Here is a 23,190-nt window from a genome sequence, read left to right on the forward strand (position 1 = left end):
ACATAGTGTCAGAAGAGTCAGTGGAATAATATAATAACCCTTTCTTTCTGCTTTGCTAACTGTCTATTAAACAAAAGCAGTAAAAGTATCAGGTGAATAGAAATCAAGACCATTAACATGCTGAATAGTTATAGCATAAAGCCCCTAAATTGCAAGACTATTTCCTCTCTACTGGATTTGTTTTTATTTTGCAAGTGACAAAAAAAAAAATGTTTTAAGAGTTCAAGTTCAGGCTTCCCTGGTGGCGCAGTGGTTGAGAGTCCGCCTCTGATGCAAGGGACACAGGTTCGTGCCCCGGTCCGGGAAGATCCCACATGCCGCGGAGCAGCTGGGCCCGTGAGCCATGGAAACTGAGCCTGCGCGTCCGGAGCCTCTGGTCTGCAGCGGGAGAGGCCACAACAGTGAGAGGCCCATGTACCGCAAAAAAAAAAAAAAAAAAGAGTTCAAGTTCAACATTTATATCAGTATCTGGCATGTTTCCCAAGACTTAAATGTATGGCTCTGAAAAAGCTCTGTAAACGGCCTAATGAATCAAAAATGTTATTACAACCAAAGAAGAAGAGTTTATCCAAGCTCCATGCTAAAATAAATATGACACTTTCATGTCATATTAAAAATTCAGTGCCTATCAATCACCCTTTTAAGATTCTTCCATACCCAGAAAGAATAAAGTCATACATACTTACTTTGTGACAGCTACACTAATGAGGGAAGTTGTTGGAGCTCCTTTCCTTATAAGAGTTAAAAAAAAAAAAAAAAAAAAAAGGCAGTTTACTTTGGTAGAAATCATAAATACCTTTTATTTTCAAGCAGAAGTCTTTGTGAGAAAAAGTTCTCTCCAATTAAGCAACTGAGACTAGTAACTAAAAGAGAAGTCTATCCTTCAGCTTGGTGCCTCTGGGACCTAAGGAACTATAAAACTTTTATAAATAGAAAAATGGCACCAAGCAATTCTGAACCTGCTTGCTGCACTGATCACAGGAACTGTTATATTAACCTCTGCCAATTAAGGAAACTGAGTAAAACAGAAATCAATCAACATGAATTTTCATTGGAAGGCTCAGAGGGCTGAGAAAAACTATACAACTAGCCTTTGGTAACATGGTGCCAGATCATTAATCCTCCCAACTATGCCCTTGCTTTCATACAGTCTTTGAATACCTTCAACTGAAAACAACACTAAGATCAGTACATATTAGCAGGACAGACAGAAAAGGAGCAAAGACAATTCTCCTGGTTTTCCCATCTAAGTTCCTCCATTGAACAGGAAAGCTAAAAACAAGCAACCGTTTTGTCAACTATAAATACTGACATTGTCCCAGCTAATTTTTACTATCACATATTTTATAGCGATGTAACATTTAATGCATCAATGGGAATATGGCCAAGTGCCTCAGAATCACTTGGGAATTCACTATCAAATTTTACTGAGTTAAAAAAAAGAATCGAATTTTTAAAAGAAGGTTGTGACGTATCACAAGTTATTTTTTTCCCTCCTATTTGTTCACTTAGTTTTCTGTTTGTTAGTATAGTATAATAAAGACTATCTGGTTTTCACTCCCAGTTTTCTGGCATACCCTGTTATCAACACCCCTTGGAATTTCCCGAGTGAGAGAAGTGTCTTTGTTATGCTAATTAGGTGACTAGTGAGCCCGCCCCCAAGATAGCGTCAGGATGGGTGCTGGTCGTTGTTCACCAGAAAGATCAACCATGGGGTGGGGAGGAGGGATGAAGACTAAAGTTCAATCACATGTACAATGATTTACTCAGTCATGCCAACGTACTAAAACCCCCATAAAAATTCTGGACTCCAAAGCTCAGTGGAGCCTCCTGGTTGGGAAGGCGATGTGTCCTCCCCTCACAGGGAGAGAGCAGGGAAGCCCTGAGTCTGGGACCCTTCTAGACCATGCCCTATATGTATCCTTTAAAATAAAACTGCAATCATTAAATATTGCGCTCTCTTGAGTTTTGTAGGCCATTCTAATGAATTACTGAAACCAATGGTTCACAGGAACCTCCAGATTTGTAGATGGCTGGTCAGAACTACAGATGTCCCGGGGACTGGGAACATCTGCAGCTTGCATCTTAAGTAGGGGCAGTATTGTGGAAGACTGAGCCCTTAAACAGGTGGAGCCTGACACTGAGTACAGATAGTGTCAGAATTGAATTACAGTACACCTGCTTGGTATGGAAATAACTGGAAGGAACAGGGGACAAGGCTGTGTCAAAAAAAAGGAGGTCAAAAAAATAAATTTTACCAATGGTAAAATTTGTAATAATTAAAAATCAGCATTTCACAACTACCAGGTGTGACTTAGCTATGTTACTTGAAAGAGTAGTAGAAAACATTTCAATACATTTGCAATACTTTCAGTAGTACTTGAATAGCTAATTTTACTATCTAACTACTGGATAAGAAAATGAGCCGTTCTTACCAAAGGCAGGCATTCCCACAGATCATGGCGATGGCGTTGTTCCAGCCATACACCGCCACAGGGAAGTTGAACGCGGTTATGATTCCAACCAGGCCTACAGGATTCCACTGTTCAATGAGCGCATGGCCAGGTCCTGAGGAGAGGGAAAGCATGCAACATGCTTAAGCACGTTAATGTCATGCCTGTCAAGGTAATAAGAACAAAGTCTGCAATCTTTCATTTTCAGAACAAAGGTGCACCACACCAGGTGGCGACTCCAGATGCCTTGTAGCGGATCACTTTACACAGCTGTGGGATGTTGGTACATTAATGAGCATACAACAAAAGCTGTTATTACTACCACATTATCTTATAAACCATGAGGATATCCATTACGCCTCTGCTCATAGGAACTCGGTGTAGATCAGGGCAGTTTCAGTCCCATCTGGGAGACAAGGAAACTTCAGAGAGTAGATGAGACGTGTCCTAGGTGATGTGATTGCCAAGGGCAGGGCATGACCACAACACAGGAGTCATGACTCTCAGGGCCGTGTTCTTGATGTTCTGATGAAGCCCTCAGCTAACCTCTCTAAATTCAAAACAAAGTGGCTCATGTACAGGGAAAAAAGTTATAATAATTATAAAAATGCTGAACGAATGAAGTGCACAAATAAAGCTTTACATACATACAGGAAAACTGAAAACACAAATTGAACCATTTGCATTTTATAGACAAACTTTAAAGACACCATAATCCCACAAGGGCCTTATTTTAATCAAAGGCAGCTGGAGCAGTGAAGAAGCAGAGCAAGGAGTGTGAAGGTTCACAAAACCTGGTTAAAAGCACTAGGAAGGTCACGCTCCCAGCCATCCACCTTTCTGGCCACGCTCACACTGCTAGCAAAAACAGGGAACCCACCACTTGCTGCATTCCCAGGCCCTTCCTTAGTCTAGGAACCCTAATCTCCCTGGAGATGATGTGCTGGTATAGCCTCACAGGGCCTCTTCCTGCAGGGCCTGCCTCCTCTTCTCTGCCCCTTCCGTCTTTATCCTCCCCTCAAGTAGGCTAGGGGAGCTCTTATAACATCCCTCCGTAGCTTGCCACACTTTGGTGTCTGGATCAGTACTGCAGCTGCCCTCAGGATAAAGTCCAAACTCCATGAAAAGTCCCTACCCCAAGGTTCCCTCTCCACCCATCTCTCCCCCTCACACTGTGCCCTCCAGCAGTGTTGAAGTTAACACAGTTACTAATGGCTAAAGGCAATCGCTATTATGTATCTAATTAAAGACAGTAACTGTACATTTGAAAAGAATCCCCTAACTTCCTACAAGCAGAGAATTTGCCCGATATTCTAAGAAAAAATAGGAAAATACGATTTTTTTTTTTTTTTTTTGCGGTACGCAGGCCTCTCACCGTTGCGGCCTCTCCCGTTGCGGAGCACAGGCTCCGGACACACAGGCTCAGCGGCCATGGCTCACGGGCCCAGTCACTCCGCAGCATGTGGGATCTTCCCGGACCGGGGCACGATCCCGTGTCCCCTGCATCGGCAGGCGGACTCTCAACCACTGCACCACCAGGGAAGCCCAGGAAAATACCATTTTTTAAAAAATTTCTTTTCCTGATTATAAATGTAACACAATTCCCATTGTGGAAACTTTGGAAAATATAGAAAAATATAAAGAAGACAATAACAACCATCAATAATTCTGCCGTGACTACTTTGGCAGACTTCCACCCTGGTACTTTTCCTTGTTCTCATCATTAAGTACAAGGTTGGTCCCCGCAGCACAGTTTAACAACCAAAGACTGAAAATACCCTAAATATCCATCTTTTAGGAACTGGCCATCCTTACAACAAACAGACAACCATAAAAAAACGATGAAGGAAGTACCTTATTGAAATAATATGAAACAATTTCTAAGACACATTAAGTAGTAAAAAAGTAGAGAACAGAACATACAGTTTGCTAACGTTTACGTTCCTAAGACGCGTATTTGCCTGCACGTGAATAAAAGCTCTAAAAAGATACACAAGAAACCAGAAACATTCGATACTTCCATGGAGATACTATGGAGTATCCCGTGGGGAGGACAAAAACTTTTCATCCTTTACCCTTTTATTCCTTTTTAATTTTGTGATATGAACATATTACCTCTTCAAAAAAATTAAAATAATTCAAAAATAAGTAAATACAACTTTTCTATAAAATTTGGGGTTGGGGAAAGCAAACTTCATGATTTTTTTAATGCCTGCTAATAGACTACCAAAATTATTTACTCAACTTTTGTCATATGATTTGACATGTAGGCCATTTCTAATGTTTCCTATGAATAGGACAATGAACATCTTCACACATGAACCTCAGTCACATTTCAGATTATTTACTTCAATTACATTCTGGAAACTGGTATTAAGTATTTAAGGCTCTTTGGATAGATATTTTTCCAAACTGTTCCCCAGACAGACTGGTGATCCACATTGCCAAAAGTCCCCGTAAAAGAGTGTCTGTCTCACCCATGGACTTGCCAATTTAAAAAAATTTTTTTAAAGTTTAAGCATTTTAATCTGATGTCTTCATTTGTTTTACTTTGCCTTTCTTAGTAAAGAGATTAAAGTTATTATCATATCTATGTATTACCTGAAATTCCTTTTTTGCAAACTGTTCACAGCCAGAGAAATTTTTGGAGCTCTCTGTATTAGAGTATGAAACCCTTAAAAATAAATAAAATAAAATAAAAAATCTCTTAGCTGAACTGACTTCATTGCTTACTTTCAGAAGGCAGGATGGGTCCCCCAATCATCCGAGATAAGCCAACAGCATAATCACAAATATCCACGTACTCTTGAACTTCTCCCACACCTTCCACTAAGATCTTCCCCATCTCCAAAGACACCTAAAAATACAAAAGACCAAGCCGTATTTTTCCAAGAGAATTCGTACTTTAAAGATTAAATTTATGGTGGGTAAATCAAAACATATTTTGTTTGTTTTGTGATGCTCATAAACTTCATCAAGTCCGTTCTTATCTTTCTGAAGAATTTTAAAACCCAAGAATTGTCTTCACTTTTTCCTGTCCATCTTGTTAATCTTCCCTCTAAAGAAAACATTTTTGAAATATATAAATTACTCTTCTTAAAAATCACAATCTTATACACAGGAGGACAAGATAGCCTTATTCTTCACTCGAAGGATTGTATATTTACTACAAAAATACTTTACCAAGCTTCCTAGTACTTGGATCTTCTCCCGCAAGGCATCACCAATCTGTCTCACTACTTCTCCTCGCTTTGGAGCAGGAATCTAAGAAAACAGTGGAATTTTAGTGTCTGATTCAAAGTGTAAGCTTGTGTCTATAACACAGTATTAGATAAATGTGCAAAAAGAGAACAAAGTACAAGCACATCAAAGACAACTGTTTTGATCCCATCAAGGCTGTGACATGGCAGGCCCCAAAACCCATACCACAGACCAAAAAAATATCCAGATGATACGTTCTTGGTGAGCCAAGGACTGTGCTAAGTACATAGAGAAATTCAGATTGAACACAACTTTTGGGGATGGCTCCAGAAAGCTCAGAATGCCTTACATACCTGTAACCCTTTATGATTCCCAGAGGTATTTTCATATGGGTCAAACTGACTGCATGCCCAAACCCTAAATTCAGCAGTCATGGTACTAATAACGGGCAGGGGGAGGCAACAAATAATTACGAAGTGCCACAAGGGCTACAAAGACCAAGGAAATAAAGAGGGTTCTAAGACAGAGAAAACAGCAGGCTTGGAGGATAAATGGGTACATTACTTTACCTAAAAGGCTGTCAACCCAAATCTCCAAGGTGAGATTTAAGCCGAAACCTAAGGTTGGGAAAAGTCAACCATAGGAATATTCTTCCCAAGGAAAAGAAAAACGTGTAAGAGACCCATAGAAAATAAAAGCCTATCATATATGAGGGGCTGACTGAGGAGGACACTACGCCTACAGCTAGAAGGAGCTTTAAGCAGTCTGAATTTTACTCCAGGTGCAATGGGACGTCTTTAATGGTTTTTAAGAGGCAGAATAAGATGATTCGCTTGAACTTTTCTAAGATCAGTGCCTGATGGGTGTAGAATGAGTTGGAGGGGAAAAGAGTAGAAGCAGGGAGACCAACTAAGAACATGTTCTACTAGCCTAGGCAAAAAATACTGGTGACTGAGCCTGAAGATAGAAGCAAGGGAGACAAAAAGTGGATTCGGAATCTCTTTTGGAAGTAGAATGGACAGAACACACTAATGGAACAGGTGTGGGAAATGAAAGCACTAAGGATGACTCCCAGGTCTCTGGCTTGAATAGCTAGGTAGATGGAAGTAGAATTACAGGGATGAAGATAACTCAGAAGAAGCATCAGGATTTTCTTTTGGAGGTGGCGTACAGCTTGGGCCATACTAAGTTTCAGATGTGATGCATGAAGGGAGATACTTCCGCCACCTGTGATGTCACCCCTTCTCTCCCTTCCAGCTCTTCCTGATTTATTCCACCTCTCCCTCGAAAGGCAACTAACTGGACCATTCCCACCCCCCCAGGCTGCAGCCAGTCCCCCCATGACCTCCTCACAGAGAGGCCTCCCAGAGCTCGGCCGTGAGCTCAGGGCTCTTCCTCGCTCTCTCTCCTTCTCAGACGTACCCCAAATGTCTTAGTATAGCTTTTCTGAAGGGTAGCTTGGTATTCTATTAACATTTAAAATGTCCCCTGCTTTGAATAGGCAGTTCTACTTCTGGAAATTGAGTATATACATAAGTGTGCAAAAGTAGAGGTACAACAGCATTTACTGCAGTGCTGTTTCCAGTAGAGAAAACAAAAACCATCTAAATGTCCATCGGTATATGATTGGTTTATTATGGAATAGCCATAAAATGGAATGCTTGACACTCTCTAAAGAATAGATTTATAAGGAAAAACGTTTAAAAGCCATAAAAATAGCAAGATAGGGGCTTCCCTGCTGGCGCAGTGGTTGGGAGTCCGCCTGCCGACGTAGGGGACGTGCCCCGGTCCGGGAGGATCCCCCATGCCGCAGAGTGGCTAGGCCCATGAGCCATGGCCACTGAGCCTGCGCGTCCGGAGTCTGTGCTCCGCAGCGGGAGAGGCCACAGCGGTGGGAGGCCCACGTACCGCAAAAAAAAAAGCAAGATAAGCAAAAGTTTACTTACCATATGCATTAAGTTTGAAGGAATATAAGAGATATTAACAGTTGTAATTTCTGGGAAATGGAATCATAAGAGACTTTCATTCTCCACATTTTGTATGTGGATATTTGCCATTTTTACGATACCTGCACACTTTCAGAAACAGTAAACAAAAATTATAACATTAAATGAAGTAGCACAGATCCTTTGTATTTTCTAAGGCATGGAATGGGTTTAATAATGTTTTGATCAAATTTAGCCCACACATTTCTAAACTTAGCAAATTGGTTAATTTCAACTCAGAATGGCCAACTCACTACACATAGCTCTTCTAAGCACATTTATTCTATCAGTCTTTCGACCACCACTTACTGCACACGTTCTATGTGCCAGATATTGTGCTAACCCCTGGGATACTAGGGAAACAAGTCAGCTACGATTCATGCCCCCTAGATCCAATGATCGAGTGAGGGTGGTAGAAACAAAACAGGAGATTACAATTTCATGTGGTAAGCACCGTGATGGAGCTAGACTGCACAACTGGACCACTATGAGTGTTAACCTAGCATTACTTGCAGGCAAGGAGGTGGGGAGGTAGGAGGCTTTTTAAAGAAGTTTAGAGGGCTTCCCTGGTGGCGCAGTGGCTGAGAGTCTGCCTGCCGATGCAGGGGACTGGGTTCGTGCCCCAGTCCGGGAAGATCCCACATGCCGCGGAGCAGCTGCGCCCGTGAGCCATGGCCACTGAGCCTGCGCGTCCGGAGACTGCTCCGCAACAGGAGAGGCCACAACGGTGAGAGGCCCGTGTACCGCAAAAAAAAAAAAAGACGTTTAGAGTTGAGACCTAAGACCTAAAGCATGACTGGTGTTCACCAGCTGAAGAGGGAGAGAAAGTATGGGGGACAGGGAGCATAACATACGCAAAGGCTAAAAGACAAGAGAACACGGTGATTCTGGAAAACTATAAAGACTTCAAAGAGGTAGGAGAGGAATGTAGGGGCCACACTGCCAAGGACTATGTAAAGGATCCAAAGAGCAGTGGGGAAATCACTAGAGGGTTTTATATGGTGGGGAGAAAAATCACAGTGCTTTTTAAAATACCACTCTAAATGTGGTACAGAAAATGGATTGGAGGGAGAAAAGACTCAGGTAGGAAATGAGGCCAGACAAGAGATGGTGGCTGTCTGGACCACAAAAATAGCAACAGAGAGAAATATAATTCAAAGTGTTTAAGGCTTGGTAATTGATCAAGTCTCAACCCTGGCTACATATTAGAACCACCACCCACACTTTAAACTACATTCCATCCCAGACCACTCAAACCTGGCTTTTTTTTTTTTTTTTTTTTTCTTTTTCTTTTTCCTCCAGCTTCCAAGATGATTAGTAGGAGCAGCAAGAGATGAGAAGAAAGGCAGGATTAGGTATGAGGTGAGGGATGTGAGGCGGGAGCGGGAAACCAGGAATACAGCCATATTCCCCGTGTGGGCTTGATCAGTCCCAGCGTGATGGGGCATCAATAACCTCAGACCCTCCTCAGATGGCAAACGAGAGCCCTTATCCCTACACACCTCACCGTGAAGTTAGATTTAGAATGAGCATCAAAGGCAGCCATAGGAGACAACTACGACCACTGAGGAAGTATCAGCTGAGCCCTTGGGGAAGTACTACAAAGATACCCACCCATGTTAAAGAGTTACCAAGTATCTGGTATCCTTTTATTCAGCTAGAGGAGCCCCATTCACAGTTCCTGTCATCTCTGGCACTTCCTCACCAGAAATGGAGAAAATGATGACACACACAGCAGATGGAGAGAGGCAGAAACAGGTGGCATTCAGACTAAACTTAGCTCATGAAAGAAAGCAACAGAGCGAGAAGTCCCAACCAGGTTCCCTGTGGTTAGTTTTAGTTAAGAGAAAGAAATGTTTTTTTTTGTTTTTTGTTTTTTTTTGCGATACGCGGGCCTCTCACTGTTGTGGCCTCTCCCGTTGCGGAGCACCGCAGGCTCTGGACGCACAGGCTCAGCGGCCATGGCACGCGGGCTTAGTTGCTCCGCGGCATGTGGGATCGTTCTGGACCGGGGCACGAACCCGTGTCCCCTGCGTCGGCAGGCGGACTCTCAACCACTGCGCCACCAGGGAAGCCCAAAGAAATGTTTTTATAACTACTTTTTCATATTTTCATACTTTTTTTTTTTTAAGGAAAAAGGAGACAAAGTTCCCTTTGAAAAATTCCAGGTTTAACACAAATGAACTAAACGAAACCGTGGTTTGTCCTCACAGGCAAGGCCACCCAGAAAGGTCAGGACCAAGCAGAAGTAGCCCCACATGAGTGAGCATGCAAGAGGAAAAGTGTATATACCAGGAGGGGATCCAGCTTTGGTCTGTTCTTGTTTGAGAACCAGCGGCCCTGCTGGCAGGAGTCCAGAGGCACAGTTAGGAAAGGCTCTGCTTCTTCCCTAAACTTTGGACTCAATTGCTTAACTCAAATTCTAACAAGTGGGATTCCCAACTGATTTTACCATCACCCAGGAAAGCCACCACCTGTTCCCACTTAGCACCCCGACTCTACTGAGAGGTCTAACAAGTAAAAGCAGAAATAGTAAGAATGTTAGGTGCAGAGGCTGGCCCAGTTGAGTAAAGAGCAGGCACCAAGAACCTGAATTCAAAAAGTAGCAACAACAACAACAAAGTACAGCACAATTTTAAAGAAAGAATCACAATGCCAGCTGCCACCCCCTCGGGCAAAGCCAAGACTAACCTAAAAGCCAGTTCAGGGAAAGAAAAGACCCTGAATTCACACAAATCTTTTTTCAAACAAGACTGTATTTACTGTGGGTAAAGACACACATATGATGGAAGTTTCTGGTCCAAAGTTTCACTAGCATTCAAAATAGCACATGCAAAGAGTGAATCCTAATGCGAATTATGGACTTGTTAATACTAATGTGTCCATATTGGCTCACCAATTAACACATACCACACTAATGCAGGGTATTAATACAGGAAAATTGCAGAAGTGATGGAGAGTAAGGAACTCTACACTTCCTGATCATCCTTCCGTTGAAGGAGTTCAAGCCACCCCACAATGGGCCAGTCTGGCATGTTCTTTGGCATTATTTTGAGCTAAAGGCAGTCAAAGCACAGTAGACTCGGAAAAGATTTCCAACTCCTCCTTAACCGCCTACAAGAACTTAGAAAGGGGACCTATACCAGGAGCCATCACCAGAGGTAACTTTTTATATCTGACTTATCTGCATGAGGGAAAACATTTGTTACCAAACACTTGTTCTCACATTCCTGAGATTTGTCCTCCTCTTCTTTGAAGCCCCAGGCCCCCACCCCTTTCCTTAGATCAGGATGGTATATAAGCCTCAACTGCCTGCCTGCCTTTGGGTCTCATATCTTTTTGTCTCCCCCTCAGACAAAATTAAAATTTTTCTCCTGTCAATCTGCTGTATGCTGATTTAATTATTAGAACAGCCTAAGAACCTAGCAGAGAATAAAAAATTTTCCTCCCCTATAGTTTCACCCTAAAACTGCTCTAAAATATAAAGTCTATTAAAAAAAAAAAGTACAATTGTCCTTCAGTATCCACAGGAGATTGGTTCCAGGACCCCCCCGCCGGATTCCAAAACTTGTGGATGCTCAAATCCCTTACATAGAGTGGCTGAGAACAGTCAGCACTCCTTATCTTCAGATGTGAGACCCGCAGAGGTGGAACTGGCTGACTTAAAATAATTTGACACAGCTTTGGTCACAATTCTCTGTCCTGCTAAGGCGAACTTTACTTAGCGCAATTCTTACTTTTGGAAGTGGTATTTTCTTTGTGGAAGGATATTTTTGATTGTATATAATGGAACCCTGAGCATAACTTAGCCAGAATTAGAGAGATGTTCTTCCTGCTTTGCACAGAGGTGGTCTCTTGGCTGACAATAATCCTGCATCCAACCCAGGGCTCTCCTGGAGAGTCTGCCCTTCCCCAACTCCCCACAGCAATCACGGATTCAGGAGAAAAACAAAAAACCACTGAGGCTCAGCAGTCACAAACCCAGCAGCACAAGGTTCTAGAAATCAAGCTCACGGGTATGGAGGTTTGCCCCTATCTGCAAGCACTTTAAATGATTAATTCATTTAACCCTCACAATAACTCAAGAGGTAAGCACACCTGGTCTCCCCTTTTTACAAGACAAAGCGCACTAAGGTGAAGCAACATACCCAGGGGCAGAGCTGGGTTAACTGGACCGGATATTCCTGCTGCTTCGGGCCTTCAGCTGAAGACCAAAAGGGATATTCAGGGTGGGGGAGGTGAGGGAGGCCTGAGAGATCCTGACTAGGCCAGTTCTTTACTCTCCCCTCCTCCAGACCTAGGCCCTTATCTAGTGATAGCTCACTGTGGCCCAGCCCAGCTCCAGTCAAAATCCCTACACCAGCTCACAGAACTCCGGGTGGAGACAAAGAAGGCAGAACTGGCCTCAAAGCCTCATCAGACTGTTGAGGAACTGGAGCCTAGGCCCGGTAAGAGGGGCCACTACCACCACTGCCCTTTGAGCCAGGAATGTCGACCTATTGCTAAGATACCCTCACCCCCGAAAAAACTGGCAGGGAGAAGGAGCATACAGGTATTTTTAGCATAGATATTCCTTTCTCTTTGCTTAATTATAAATTCAGGTAACTTCAGTTGGAGAGTAAAGTGTTCATAGATCAAATTTATGCTACATTAGTAGACTTCTATTCCCTTTAAAATCACCAAATTACTGAAGGCAGAGGAGATAGTCGCAGCCCCCAGGAGCTCCTGTTTCAGCAAGGGGGCACTGGCCTGCTCATCTGATGTCTCTTATCTCACCGTCATTACAGTAGGTAATCGTGCCATGGCCTCCATACTTACATCTGCCCAGATTCTCCATGCTTCTCTTGCTTTCTTTACAGTTTCTTCATAGTCAGCCATGCTGGCCTAAATAAAGATTTGGAGGGAGACAAAGGGTAAAGGAAAGGGCAGTGATGATCTTCTAAGAACACAGATTTTTGGAAAAGAATTGTAAAATCTCTGGTTGACCCTAAGATTTGTGGTTTAAAATGATTTTCACAGCCTACACTTCCAAAAACTTGCTGGAATTCAATAAGTTAGAATCTGTGCTTTTTAAAACCTTGCTTCTCAAAGCGAGGTCCAGGAGCCTTATCTGTGAGCAATACCTGACGTGTATTAGAAATTCAGAACCTCAGGCTCCAACCCAGATTTAAGAGGTCAAAACATTCATTCTAACAAAAGTACCCAGATGATCCAGAAGCATGGCCTTCAATGGACCCCTCCCGAGTCCTCTCTAGGGTTCACCTTTTCTGGGGCACACATACCCCCATCGAGAGTCTCCCTCAGATACTCTTAAATGTTACATTAAAAAGAAACATTATTCTTTGACTTTGTAAAGTTGTATTGCTCATCATCACTGGCACAAACTCCCAGTGGGCATTTTGCATTCAAAAAAAAAAAACAAACCCACTTACCTGTCGGACTCTCGCTATCGGCTCATTGTTAGCAGGACAATAGGTGGTGATAACCTTAAAACAAAAAGATGACCACCATAAATAGAAAATGTAATCCCAAACTGGGGGAGCAGATCAAATGGGGGAAGAAAAAAAGGGGAAACAAGAGACTAAGACACAATATTCAAACTCAGAACCTTTACATTAACTTGTTACAAATAGGCGACTCTACAGAGCTTTCATTTCTGACCTGAACATTCAGAACAACCTTTTCTGCAAAACCCACCTTCACCATTCTAAATATTAGGTATTTAAACAAAAGCCTAAATGTAATCCATTACTTTGCCTCTATTTCCATTAACAACAGACCAAAATTACAAGTTTAACTTATTCCCTCTCTCCCTTACTCTGCCCACCCTCTAGTAAGGGGTGAAATGGCCAAAGCTAGACAGCCATGGGAAAGGCCTGTGTCCACACAAACTGGAGAGGTCAATTATAAAGAAAGAACCCAGGTGTAGCTTTAAAAAAGGCTTTCAGGAGAGGGTATTTATCCATGAATCTAATGATTGGATACCACAGGAAAAACAGGCCGAAACCACCAATGGGGGAGGGGGGATCTGGGGAACAATTAAAGCCGCCTGCATCTCCTACAGTCACAGATAACTAAAAGATGTGTTTCCTCTAACAAAGCAGGTTCATTCAACAAACTATCTGAATGTTACATAACATTTTCTTATAAAAGCCTTCTTTTGTATGCAGCTCTCAAAAAAATCTAGGTGATAATAACCTAACCTTTCCATACTACTCTATAAAACATTTTATTGAACATTAACTGGGTGTCAAGCACGGTGTCAGGCTCTGGAAATAGAGAAACGCTGAAAACCCAGCCCTCAAGGAAGCTCAGAGCCCAATGAAAACATGATAGGATTTCAGCAAGTCCGAGCTTGCATTCCAAAGGATTTCAGAAAAGACAAGATAAAACTATACTGTAAAACATTACCTGTGGCGCACCTCACATGTGAGAAGCCACAGTCAAACACAAAATTCCGATAATTTCCACCGCTAAGCGTGTGGCAGTTCTCACTGGAGTGCCGAACTCTGCCGGCACGGTTCCAAGTATGCGTGGGAACTTCAACCCCAACCAGCTCCAAAATGAACTCGATTCTCCATAACACACGGGACCTAAAATCTAACGGTATTTTTAAGACATTCTACGTGAGGAAACTTTTACTGTGGACTTCAAAACTTCCCACCCAGTACAACCGCCGACAGCGTCCGTGGGGAATCGGGCTGGGCAGTGCGTGTCCGGCCTCCCGGGGCGAAGTGAGGCCGCAGAGATTGCCCGGGACACCCGCATACCTCTCCCCGGCCTCCCCAGCTTCCATTATACACGCCCTCGTTTTCCTCGCGGAGCCCCAGCTCCTTCAGCCAAGCATACTGGGGCTGATTGATGAGCAGAGTGGACATGAAGGCGGCAGGCCTGTTCAAAGGTCCCGTGAGCTTGCTCTTCCTTGCAACGTACACGCAGAGCAGACGGGGAAAGCGCCACATACTGAACCAGGGAGGCGCACTGCGCCTGCGTTCCGAGGAGCAGCTGAAATAGGGCCCCGCCCCCCACCCGGAGGAACCCATTGGGCAGGTCCGGTGCCGCCCACAGGGTCCGCCCCCTCCCTCGGCGTCTCCCTGCCTATTTGGATCTTCCGCAAGGGCCCGGAGCTGTAACCCGGAGCTTAACACCGGCCTGAAACAGTGGGGCTGGGAGGAAGTGAACGGGCTACTGCCATCTGGTGAAAGAGACTGGGAACAGCGGCAGCAGCTAGAATTTTTTTTCAGCAAAATATTGGCTCTACAATACAGTAGGTTAGAGCAGGCCTTGTCAGACTGAAATGTGCGAGTAATCACCTGGCCATCGTGTTAAATGAACATTTTGATCTGGTGGGTCCAGACTGGGGTCTGAGAGTCGGTATTTCTTTTTTTCTTTTCCTGCTGTATTTTTTTTAATCTTTATTGGAGTATAATTGCTTTACAATGGTGTGTTAGTTTCTGCTTTATAACAAACTGAATCAGCTATACATATACATATATCCCCATGCACCGAGCTGATCTCCCTGTGCTATGCGGCTGCATCCCACTAGCTATCTGTTTTACATTTGGTAGTGTATACATGTCCATGCCACTCTCTCACTTCGTCCCAGCATACCCTTCCCCCTCCCCGTGTCCTCAAGTCCATTCTCTAGTCTGTGTCTTTATTCCTGTCCTGCCCCTAGGTTCTTCAGAACCTTTTTTTTTTTTTTAGATTCCATATATATGTGTTAGCATACGGTATTTGTTTTTCTCTTTCTGACTGACAGACCCTCTGTATGACAGACCCTAGGTCCATCCGCATTACAACAAATAACTCGATTTCGTTTCTTTTTATGGATGAGTAATATTCCATTGTATATATGCCACATCTTCTTTTTTTGTGGTATGCGGGCTTCCCACTGTTGTGGCCTCTCCCGTTGCGGAGCACAGGCTCCGGACGCGCAGGCTCAGTGGCCATGGCTTACGGGCCCAGCTGCTCCGCGGCATGTGAGATCTTCCCGGACCAAGGCACGAACCCGTGGCCCCTGCATCGGCAGGCGGACTCTCAACCACTGCGCCACCAGGGAAGCCCCACATCTTCTTTATCCATTCACCTGTCCATGGACATTTAGGTTGTTTCCATGTCCTGGCTATTGTAAATAGAGCTGCAATGAACATTGTGGTACATGACTCGTTTTGAATTATGGTTTTCTCAGGGTATATGCCCAGTAGTGGGATTGCTGAGTCGTATGATAGTTCTATTTTTAGTTTTTTAAGGAACCTCCATACTGTTCTCCATAGTGGCTGTATCAATTTACATTCGCACCAACAGTGCAAGAGGGTTCCCTTTTTTCCATACCCTCTCCAGCATTTATTGTTTGTAAATTTTTGATGATGGCCATTCTGACTGGTGTGAGGTGATAACTCATTGTAGTTTTGACTTGCATTTCTCTAATGATTAGTGATGTTGAGCATTCTTTCATGTGTTTGTTGGCAATCTGTATATCTTCTTTAGAGAAATGTTTATTTAGGTCTTCTGTCCATGTTTGGATTGGGTTGTTTATTTTTTTGATATTGAGCTGCATGAGCTGCTTATAAATTTTGGAGGTTAATCCTTTGTCAGTTGCTTCATTTGCAAATATTTTCTCCCATTCTGAGGGTTGTCTTTTCGTCTTGTTCATGGTTTCCTTTGCTGTGCAAAACCTTTTAAGTTTCAACGTGACCAGATTGGGCGGGGCGTTGGAGTTGAGATCTCAGTGTCCTTTATACCTACTTCCTTTTTGTCCCTTTCCAGCGTTCAAGATGTCGAAGCGAGGACGTGATGGGTCCTCTGGTGCGAAATTCCGGATTTCCTTGGGTCTTCCGGTTGGAGCCATGATCAACTGTGCTGACAACACAGGTGCCAAAAATCTGTATATCATCTCTGTGAAGGGGATCAAGGAACGACTGAATAGACTTCCTGCTGTTGGTGTGGGTGACATGGTGATGGCCACGGTCAAGAAAGGCAAACCAGAGCTCAGAAAGAAGGTACATCCAGCAGTGGTAATTCGACAACGAAAGTCATACCAGAGAATAGATGGTGTGTTTCTTTATTTTGAAGATAACGCAGGGGTCATAGTAAACAATAAAGGTGAGATGAAAGGTTCTGCCATTACAGGACCAGTTGCAAAGGAATGTGCAGACTTGTGGCCCAGGATTGCATACAATGCTGGCAGCACTGCATGACTCTGGTGTATTTGTAAAAGAAAAAAATGATAATAAAAATTATTTGCTCAAAAAAAAAAGCATTTAAGTTTCATTAGGTCCCGTTTGTTTATTTTTATTTCAATTTCTCTAGGAGGTGGGTCAGGAAGGATTCTGCTGTGAATCTCAACCACCGCAGTGCTCTCAACCACTGCGCCCCTGCTGTGATTTATGTCAGAGTGTTCTGCCTATGTTTTCCTCTAAGAGTTTTATAGTGTCTGGCCTTACCTTTAGGTCTTTAATCCATTTGGAGTTTATTTTTGTGTATGGTGTTAGGAAGTGTTCTAATTTCATTCTTTTTTTTTTTAAGGGAATTCCTTTTATTTTTATTATTTATTTATTTATTTTTGGCTGTGTTGGGTCTTCGTTTCTGTGCAAGGGCTTTCTCTAGTTGCAGCAAGTGGGGGCCACTCTTCATCACGGTGCGCGGGCCTCTCACTATCGCGGCCTCTCTTGTTGCGGAGCACAGGCTCCAGACGTGCAGGCTCAATAGTTGTGGCTCACGGGCCTAGTTGCTCCGTGGCATGTGGGATCTTCCCAGACCAGGGCTCAAACCCGTGTCCCCTGCATTGGCAGGCAGATTCTCAACCACTGCACCACCAAGGTAGCCCCTGATTTCATTCTTTTACACGTAGCTGTCCAGTTTTCCTAGCACCACTTATTGAAGAGGATGTCTTTTCTCCACTGTATATTCTTGCCTCCTTTATAAAAAATAAGGTGACCATATGTGTGTGGGTTTATCTCTGGGCTTTCTATCCTGTTCCATTGATCTATATTTCTGTTTGTGTACTAGTACCATACTGTCTCGATTACTGTAGCTTTGTAGTATAGTCTGAAGTCTGGGAGCCTGATTCCTGCAGCTCCATTTTTCTTCCTCAAGATTGCTTTAGCTGGGCTTCCCTGGTGGCGCAGTGGTTGAGAGTCTGCCTGCTGATGCAGGGGACATGGGTTTGTGCCCTGGTCCAGGAGGATCCCACATGCCGCAGAGTGGCTAGGCCTGTGAGCCATGGCCGCTGAGCCTGCGCGCGTCCGGAGCCTGTGCTCCGCAACGGGAGAGGCTACAACAGTGAGAGGCCCGCGTACCGCAAAAAACAAAAAAAATTGCTTTGGCTATTTGGGGTCTTTTGTGTTTCCAAACAAATTGTGAAATTTTTTTGTTCTAGCTCTGTGAAAAATGCCATTGGTAGTTTGATAGGGATTGCATTGAATCTGTAGATTGCTTTGGGTACTTTAGTCATTTTCACAATGTTGATTCTTCCAATCCAAGAACATCTGTTTGTATCATCTTTAATTTCTTCCGTCAGTGTCTTATAGTTTTCTGCATACAGGTCTTTTGTCTCCTTTGGTAGGTTTATTCCCAGGTATTTTATTCTTTTTGTTGCAATGGTAAATGGGAGAGTTTCCTTAATTTCTCTTTCAGATTTTTCATCATTAGTGTGTAGGAATGCAAGAGGTTTCTGTGCATTAATTTTGTATCCTGCTACTTTACCAAATTCATTGATTAGCTCTAGTAGTTTTCTGGTAGCATCTTTAGGATTCTCTATGTATAGTATCATGTCATCTGCAAACAGTGACAGCTTTACTTCTTCTCTTCTGATTTGGATTCATTTCTTTTTCTTCTCTGATTGCTGTGGCTAAAACTTCCAGAAGTATGTTGAATAATAGTGGTGAGAGTGGGCAACTTTTTCTTGTTCCTGATCTTAGTGGAAATGGTTTCAGTTTTTCACCATTGAGAACGATGTTGGCTGTGGGTTTGTCATATATGGCCTTTATTATGTTGAGGTAAGTTGAGAGTCAGTATTTCTAACCAGTTCCCAAAGTGATGGTGACTGCTGTTTCCTGGAGTAGCCAAAGGAGGAGGGTTTTTGGTGGAGGAGAGAGGATTTTTTGTTTTCGCCACTTTGTTAAATTATAAATTAGAGTTTTCTAAAGAATGAAAAATATTAAATTGTGGCATTTCCCTTTAAATATCCTGCCTGGGCATATTCTTGCTTTTGAAGAACAAAGACAGTTTTGATCAATTTCCTTTATTCTCCATTTCTTCTATCTTCCTGCAATTTTTTTGGGGGGGGGGTTACTTTTTTTTTTTAACAGCAGGTTCTTATTAGCTATCCATTTTATACATATTAGTGTATATATGTCAATCCCAATCTCCCAATTCATCCCACCTCTTCCTGCAATATTCTTTCCACCCCAACCCCACCCCTCCACCATCCCATCTTCCATCTAATTCCACAATAACTGGGCTTACTCTATATAAGGGAAATAGCACCATCTCAGTCAGCATGATTTAGGCATGAGTTAAAAATATACACACACTCTCAAATCAATTGAATTAATAAGGTGTCTCAGTGATTCCAAGTGGACTTGCCTTGTGGCCTTCCACACTGCAACCAGACAGTCATTGTATGTTTCTATACAAAGTCTGTGTTTTCCTCTCAGTGTCTTTGCCCTTGCTGTTCTCTCTACCTGTAAAATCTTTCCTTCCATCTCTGCATTCATGCTTGAGCTTTATCTGTTCCATCCTTATGACACAAATGATTTCAACAAACCATGTTGAAATCGGCATGTATCAAGCACCTATCAGAAACTGTAGTTAAGTGCTGGAGATACCTGAATGATGCTTCCACTTGAAAATGTTATATTTTTCCCCATAAAGGCAAGGACCATCTCTGACTTATCCTTGCATGGCTCCCCAATTCCCAGCATCCTACCAGGCTCACATACATTTACATCAACGAAAAAATGAAACTATAAACACACCTCTGCGGTAGAAAGGAAGGATACCCTGTCCAGCATTGGTAACCTCTATCAACAACCCAGCTACTCTTTTCCATCCACCCCTAGGACTGAAGAACTAATTTCCTTCATTTGAATTCCCAAACATTTTAATGGAGAATTTAATTCTCCTCACTTTCTGGGCTGCCAGTAAGATTCTTTGTACACGTAGCCTAACACCACATCCTTCCATTCTCTTCCCCTCCATTTGATTCAAAAAATGAAAAGGCATTTACAGATGCACTAAATTTTAGAAGCAACACATAATGCTCTCAAGGAATGTTAACTTCCTTCTCTTCACTAAGAAGAGAGGTTCATGGCTGTCTCTCTAAACCAGTTCTGGGATGATAGACACCAGCAACTGCCTATATGGAAAATAGGGATTGCATCTCTCTTCTACCTTCTTTTTTCAAAACTCACTTAGCCTGCCAATAAGAGGTCAGGAAAAATCACCAACGATGAATTTTGATGGGGCAAAGCACGAAGAGATAGAATTAAATGAATCATATGAAAGCATATTTCCCACTTGAAAAAGAATTAAATGGATCATACATGAAAGTATATGTAAAAACTGCAAAGCCCTATAGAAATTTAAATGTACTGACTAAACTCAGGACACCTTGATCCAATTCTCTATGAAAAGTGGAGAAGTTAGCAAATGGCCAATTCTGCTTTTCAAATGACTTATCAAAGGCATCATAGGGTGGTTACGACAAAGACTTTGGAGTCACAGCATAAGTACAAATGACCTGTGCTTGGGAAGTCTTCATGAATACTAGCTGTCTTTGTTCTTCAACAATAGCTGGCCAGAAGGCGGAGGGATTTGATCTGATAATGCATGCTTGCCCCAAGGCAGCAGTAAAGTGGAGAAATCACATAAAATTTCATTATTGTAAACTCAGAATCTGATTTAACAGAGCATGAGTGAATGACACTAACTATTGCTCTGGGCAGGCTCATATTAATCAAGCTAACCAAAAAATGATGCTGCAACTAAAATGCTGGCTTATTACTTGATGGGGAAAATTATTCTCAGAAAGGACCAACCATTCACATCCTCTAATCACTGCATTCTCTCCCAGGGTATATACTACCTATCTAGTGGTTTAGGAGCCCAGAATTTAGAAGAAGAAGAGTTATTGAATAGCAGTATATTCTTGCATTCAATGGCATCAGGCTAAGATAGTCTCCCCAATGTCCAAATTAAACTGTAGATTCAATGCAATCCCAACCAAGATACCAGAATTGGCAAGCAGAGTCTAAAGTTTAAATGGAAGGGCAAAGGATCTAGAATAGCCAAAACAGTTCTGGGAAAAAAAAGAACAAATTTACATTACCTAATTTTAACAATTATTATAACAATTTTACAATTGTTTTAAGGCTACAGTAATCAAGAAAGTGTCACATTGGTGTAAAGATAGACATAAAGATCAATGGAACAGAATAGGGTACTCAAAAATAAACCTTCATATATATAGTCGATTTTCAATGAAGGTGTCAAAGAAATTCAAGGGAGAAAGAATAGTCTTTTCAACAAACAGTGCTATATTATTTGGATATTCAGGCACACACACAAAAAAGGAACCTTGACTTTTACTTCCCGCTAGATAATAAGAATTAAGTCAAAATGGACCATAGGCCTAAAGGTAAGAACTAAAACTCTTCTGGTGGAAAACACTGGAGAAAGTCTCTAGTGTGAGGGGCTGGCTATTGTATGCAGTCTACGGTATTTAGCTGCCTCCCATACCACATAGTAAAATGTTAATAATAACATGAAAATGTACTCCTACCTCACACCACGCACAAAAATCAGTTGTAGGAGGGGATTGTAATTCTATGCAGAAAAGGTAAAATAATAAAGTTGTCTAAGAATTAGGAGACCTGGAATCAAGACGCAGGTCTTCAGTAGCTTAGTTGTGTAAACTCTCTTCAGTTGTCAAAATAAATTGGACCAGGTGACTTCTAAATTCCTTTATAGGTATTAAATTCACATTTCAAAAATCTAAATTCATTTTTTTCCATACAGCCTAGAGACATATCCTAAGGAAATAATAAAACAAGTTTGTAAAAAGACACGTTCATTGCAAAACACACCATCAGAGACTAAAAAAATGAGGCTACCTTCATGCAATGGAAAACTAGGGAGTCATTAAAAAGAAGGAGCTAGGGGCTTCCCTGGTGGCGCAGTGGTTGAGAGTTCGCCTACTGATGCAGGAGGCACGGGTTCAGGCACGGGTTCGCGCCCCGGTCCGGGAAGATCCCACATGCCGAGGAGCGGCTAGGCCCGTGAGCCATAGCCATGGCCGCTAAGCCTGCGCATCCGGAGCCTCTGCTCTGCAACGAGAGAGGCCACAACAGTGAGAGGCCCGCATACCGCAAAAAAAAAAAAAAAAAAAAAAAAAAAGAAGGAGCTAGATCTTTATATTCTGGTATAGAAAGGTGTCCAGATAAACTTCTATACTATTTTTTTGGCCGCGCCTCGCGACTTGCAGGTTGTTATCTCCAGACCAGGGATCGAACCCAGCCTCCAGCAGTGGAAGCGCGGAGTCCCAGCCTCTGGACCCCAATATTGTTTCTTTTTTAAAGTAGATAGCGGAATAAGAAAAGGTGCTGATAACAAGATCCCCTTTACGCAAAAAAAAAAAAAAAAAAAAAAAAAATCAAATATTTCTTGACCGTCTTTACATACAAGAAGTCATGTATGTTCGCAGGAAGAAACAACAGCGAATAAAACTGACATTTTAGTGGGGAGCTCAGACAAAAAAATTTTTAAATACACATACGACTATTGATGCCATGAGGGAAAAAAAAAAGGGTTTGAGAGTGACAGGAGAGACCCTGTTTTAGTGAGGGTGGTTGAAGAAGACCTCTCTGAGAAGGTGGCATTTAATCAGAATCCTGAATCATGAGACAGCATAACCTGTGCAACGGGGTGTCGGGTGTTGGAGAGTCAGCCAGGCAGAGGGAACAGCAACTGCAAAGCCCTTGGGCAGGGAAAGGACAAAGGGTGCCAGAGGAACAACGTGAGCAGCGCCAGCGTGGTTGGAGAGCCGGAGGGGGACACCAGACAGGCACACACCCGCAGCCCTGCTGGCAATGCTGAGAACTCAAGCCTTATCGTGCGGAGAAAAGCCCTGGAAAGTCTGAGCAAGGCGGTGACCTCACGTCCCGTCTGGAAGGTTCCCCGGGAAGCTACATGCACGGTGGATCGCAGAGGAGCAAGAATGGAAGCAGGAAGGCCTGCCCAGAGCATCCAGGCGAGGGTTGTGAGGCCGAGGGAGAAATCCCTCATGGCTGCCATCCAGGCGCATCTTTAGGTTTGCCGGAAACAGGTCGGTAGGGAACGCGCCAGAGTGCTGCAGGAGTAGAGGACTCATTCTTCCAGAATAGCGTTAAGCGAGCAGGTTGCAATGATGACGCAACATCTGCGAGCCTCGACCCAGGCGTCTGGGTCCACCGGCGGCCGGGGCGGGAGCAGCCCCCTCGCGGGGGCGCCCGACCAGTCAGAGCCAGCCGGACCAGCCCGCCGCCCCGCCGGAAGTGCCCTCTCGGCCC

At 43.1% G+C, this 23,190-nt stretch overlaps 2 protein-coding genes across 3 annotated transcripts in view; one reads left to right on the plus strand and one right to left on the minus strand.

The window, feature by feature from the left end:
- Positions 1–14,608, minus strand: part of ALDH7A1 (aldehyde dehydrogenase 7 family member A1) — a 39,473-nt gene extending 24,865 nt beyond the window's left edge. The window contains exons 1-7 of one of the 2 annotated variants that reach the window (XM_065873358.1): positions 14,410–14,608; positions 13,072–13,125; positions 12,458–12,523; positions 5,637–5,717; positions 5,187–5,310; positions 2,436–2,568; positions 687–731 (exon numbers count right to left, since the gene is read on the minus strand). In XM_065873358.1, the coding sequence (XP_065729430.1) occupies positions 687–731; positions 2,436–2,568; positions 5,187–5,310; positions 5,637–5,717; positions 12,458–12,523; positions 13,072–13,125; positions 14,410–14,601 (695 nt within the window). In that variant the 5' untranslated portion in view covers positions 14,602–14,608. The remainder of the gene's footprint in view (positions 1–686; positions 732–2,435; positions 2,569–5,186; positions 5,311–5,636; positions 5,718–12,457; positions 12,524–13,071; positions 13,126–14,409) is intronic. The other variant, XM_065873359.1, reaches the window with a different exon arrangement.
- A 1,808-nt stretch (positions 14,609–16,416) lies between these two features.
- Positions 16,417–16,839, plus strand: LOC136121032 (large ribosomal subunit protein uL14-like). Its single transcript, XM_065874829.1, has one exon. It carries the CDS (start codon positions 16,417–16,419, stop codon positions 16,837–16,839), a length of 423 nt encoding a protein of 140 aa, XP_065730901.1.
- The last annotated feature ends 6,351 nt before the right edge of the window (positions 16,840–23,190 follow it).

The sequence above is a fragment of the Phocoena phocoena genome, chromosome 3 (assembly GCF_963924675.1).
Source record: "Phocoena phocoena chromosome 3, mPhoPho1.1, whole genome shotgun sequence".
Classification (NCBI taxonomy): Eukaryota; Metazoa; Chordata; class Mammalia; order Artiodactyla; family Phocoenidae; genus Phocoena; species Phocoena phocoena.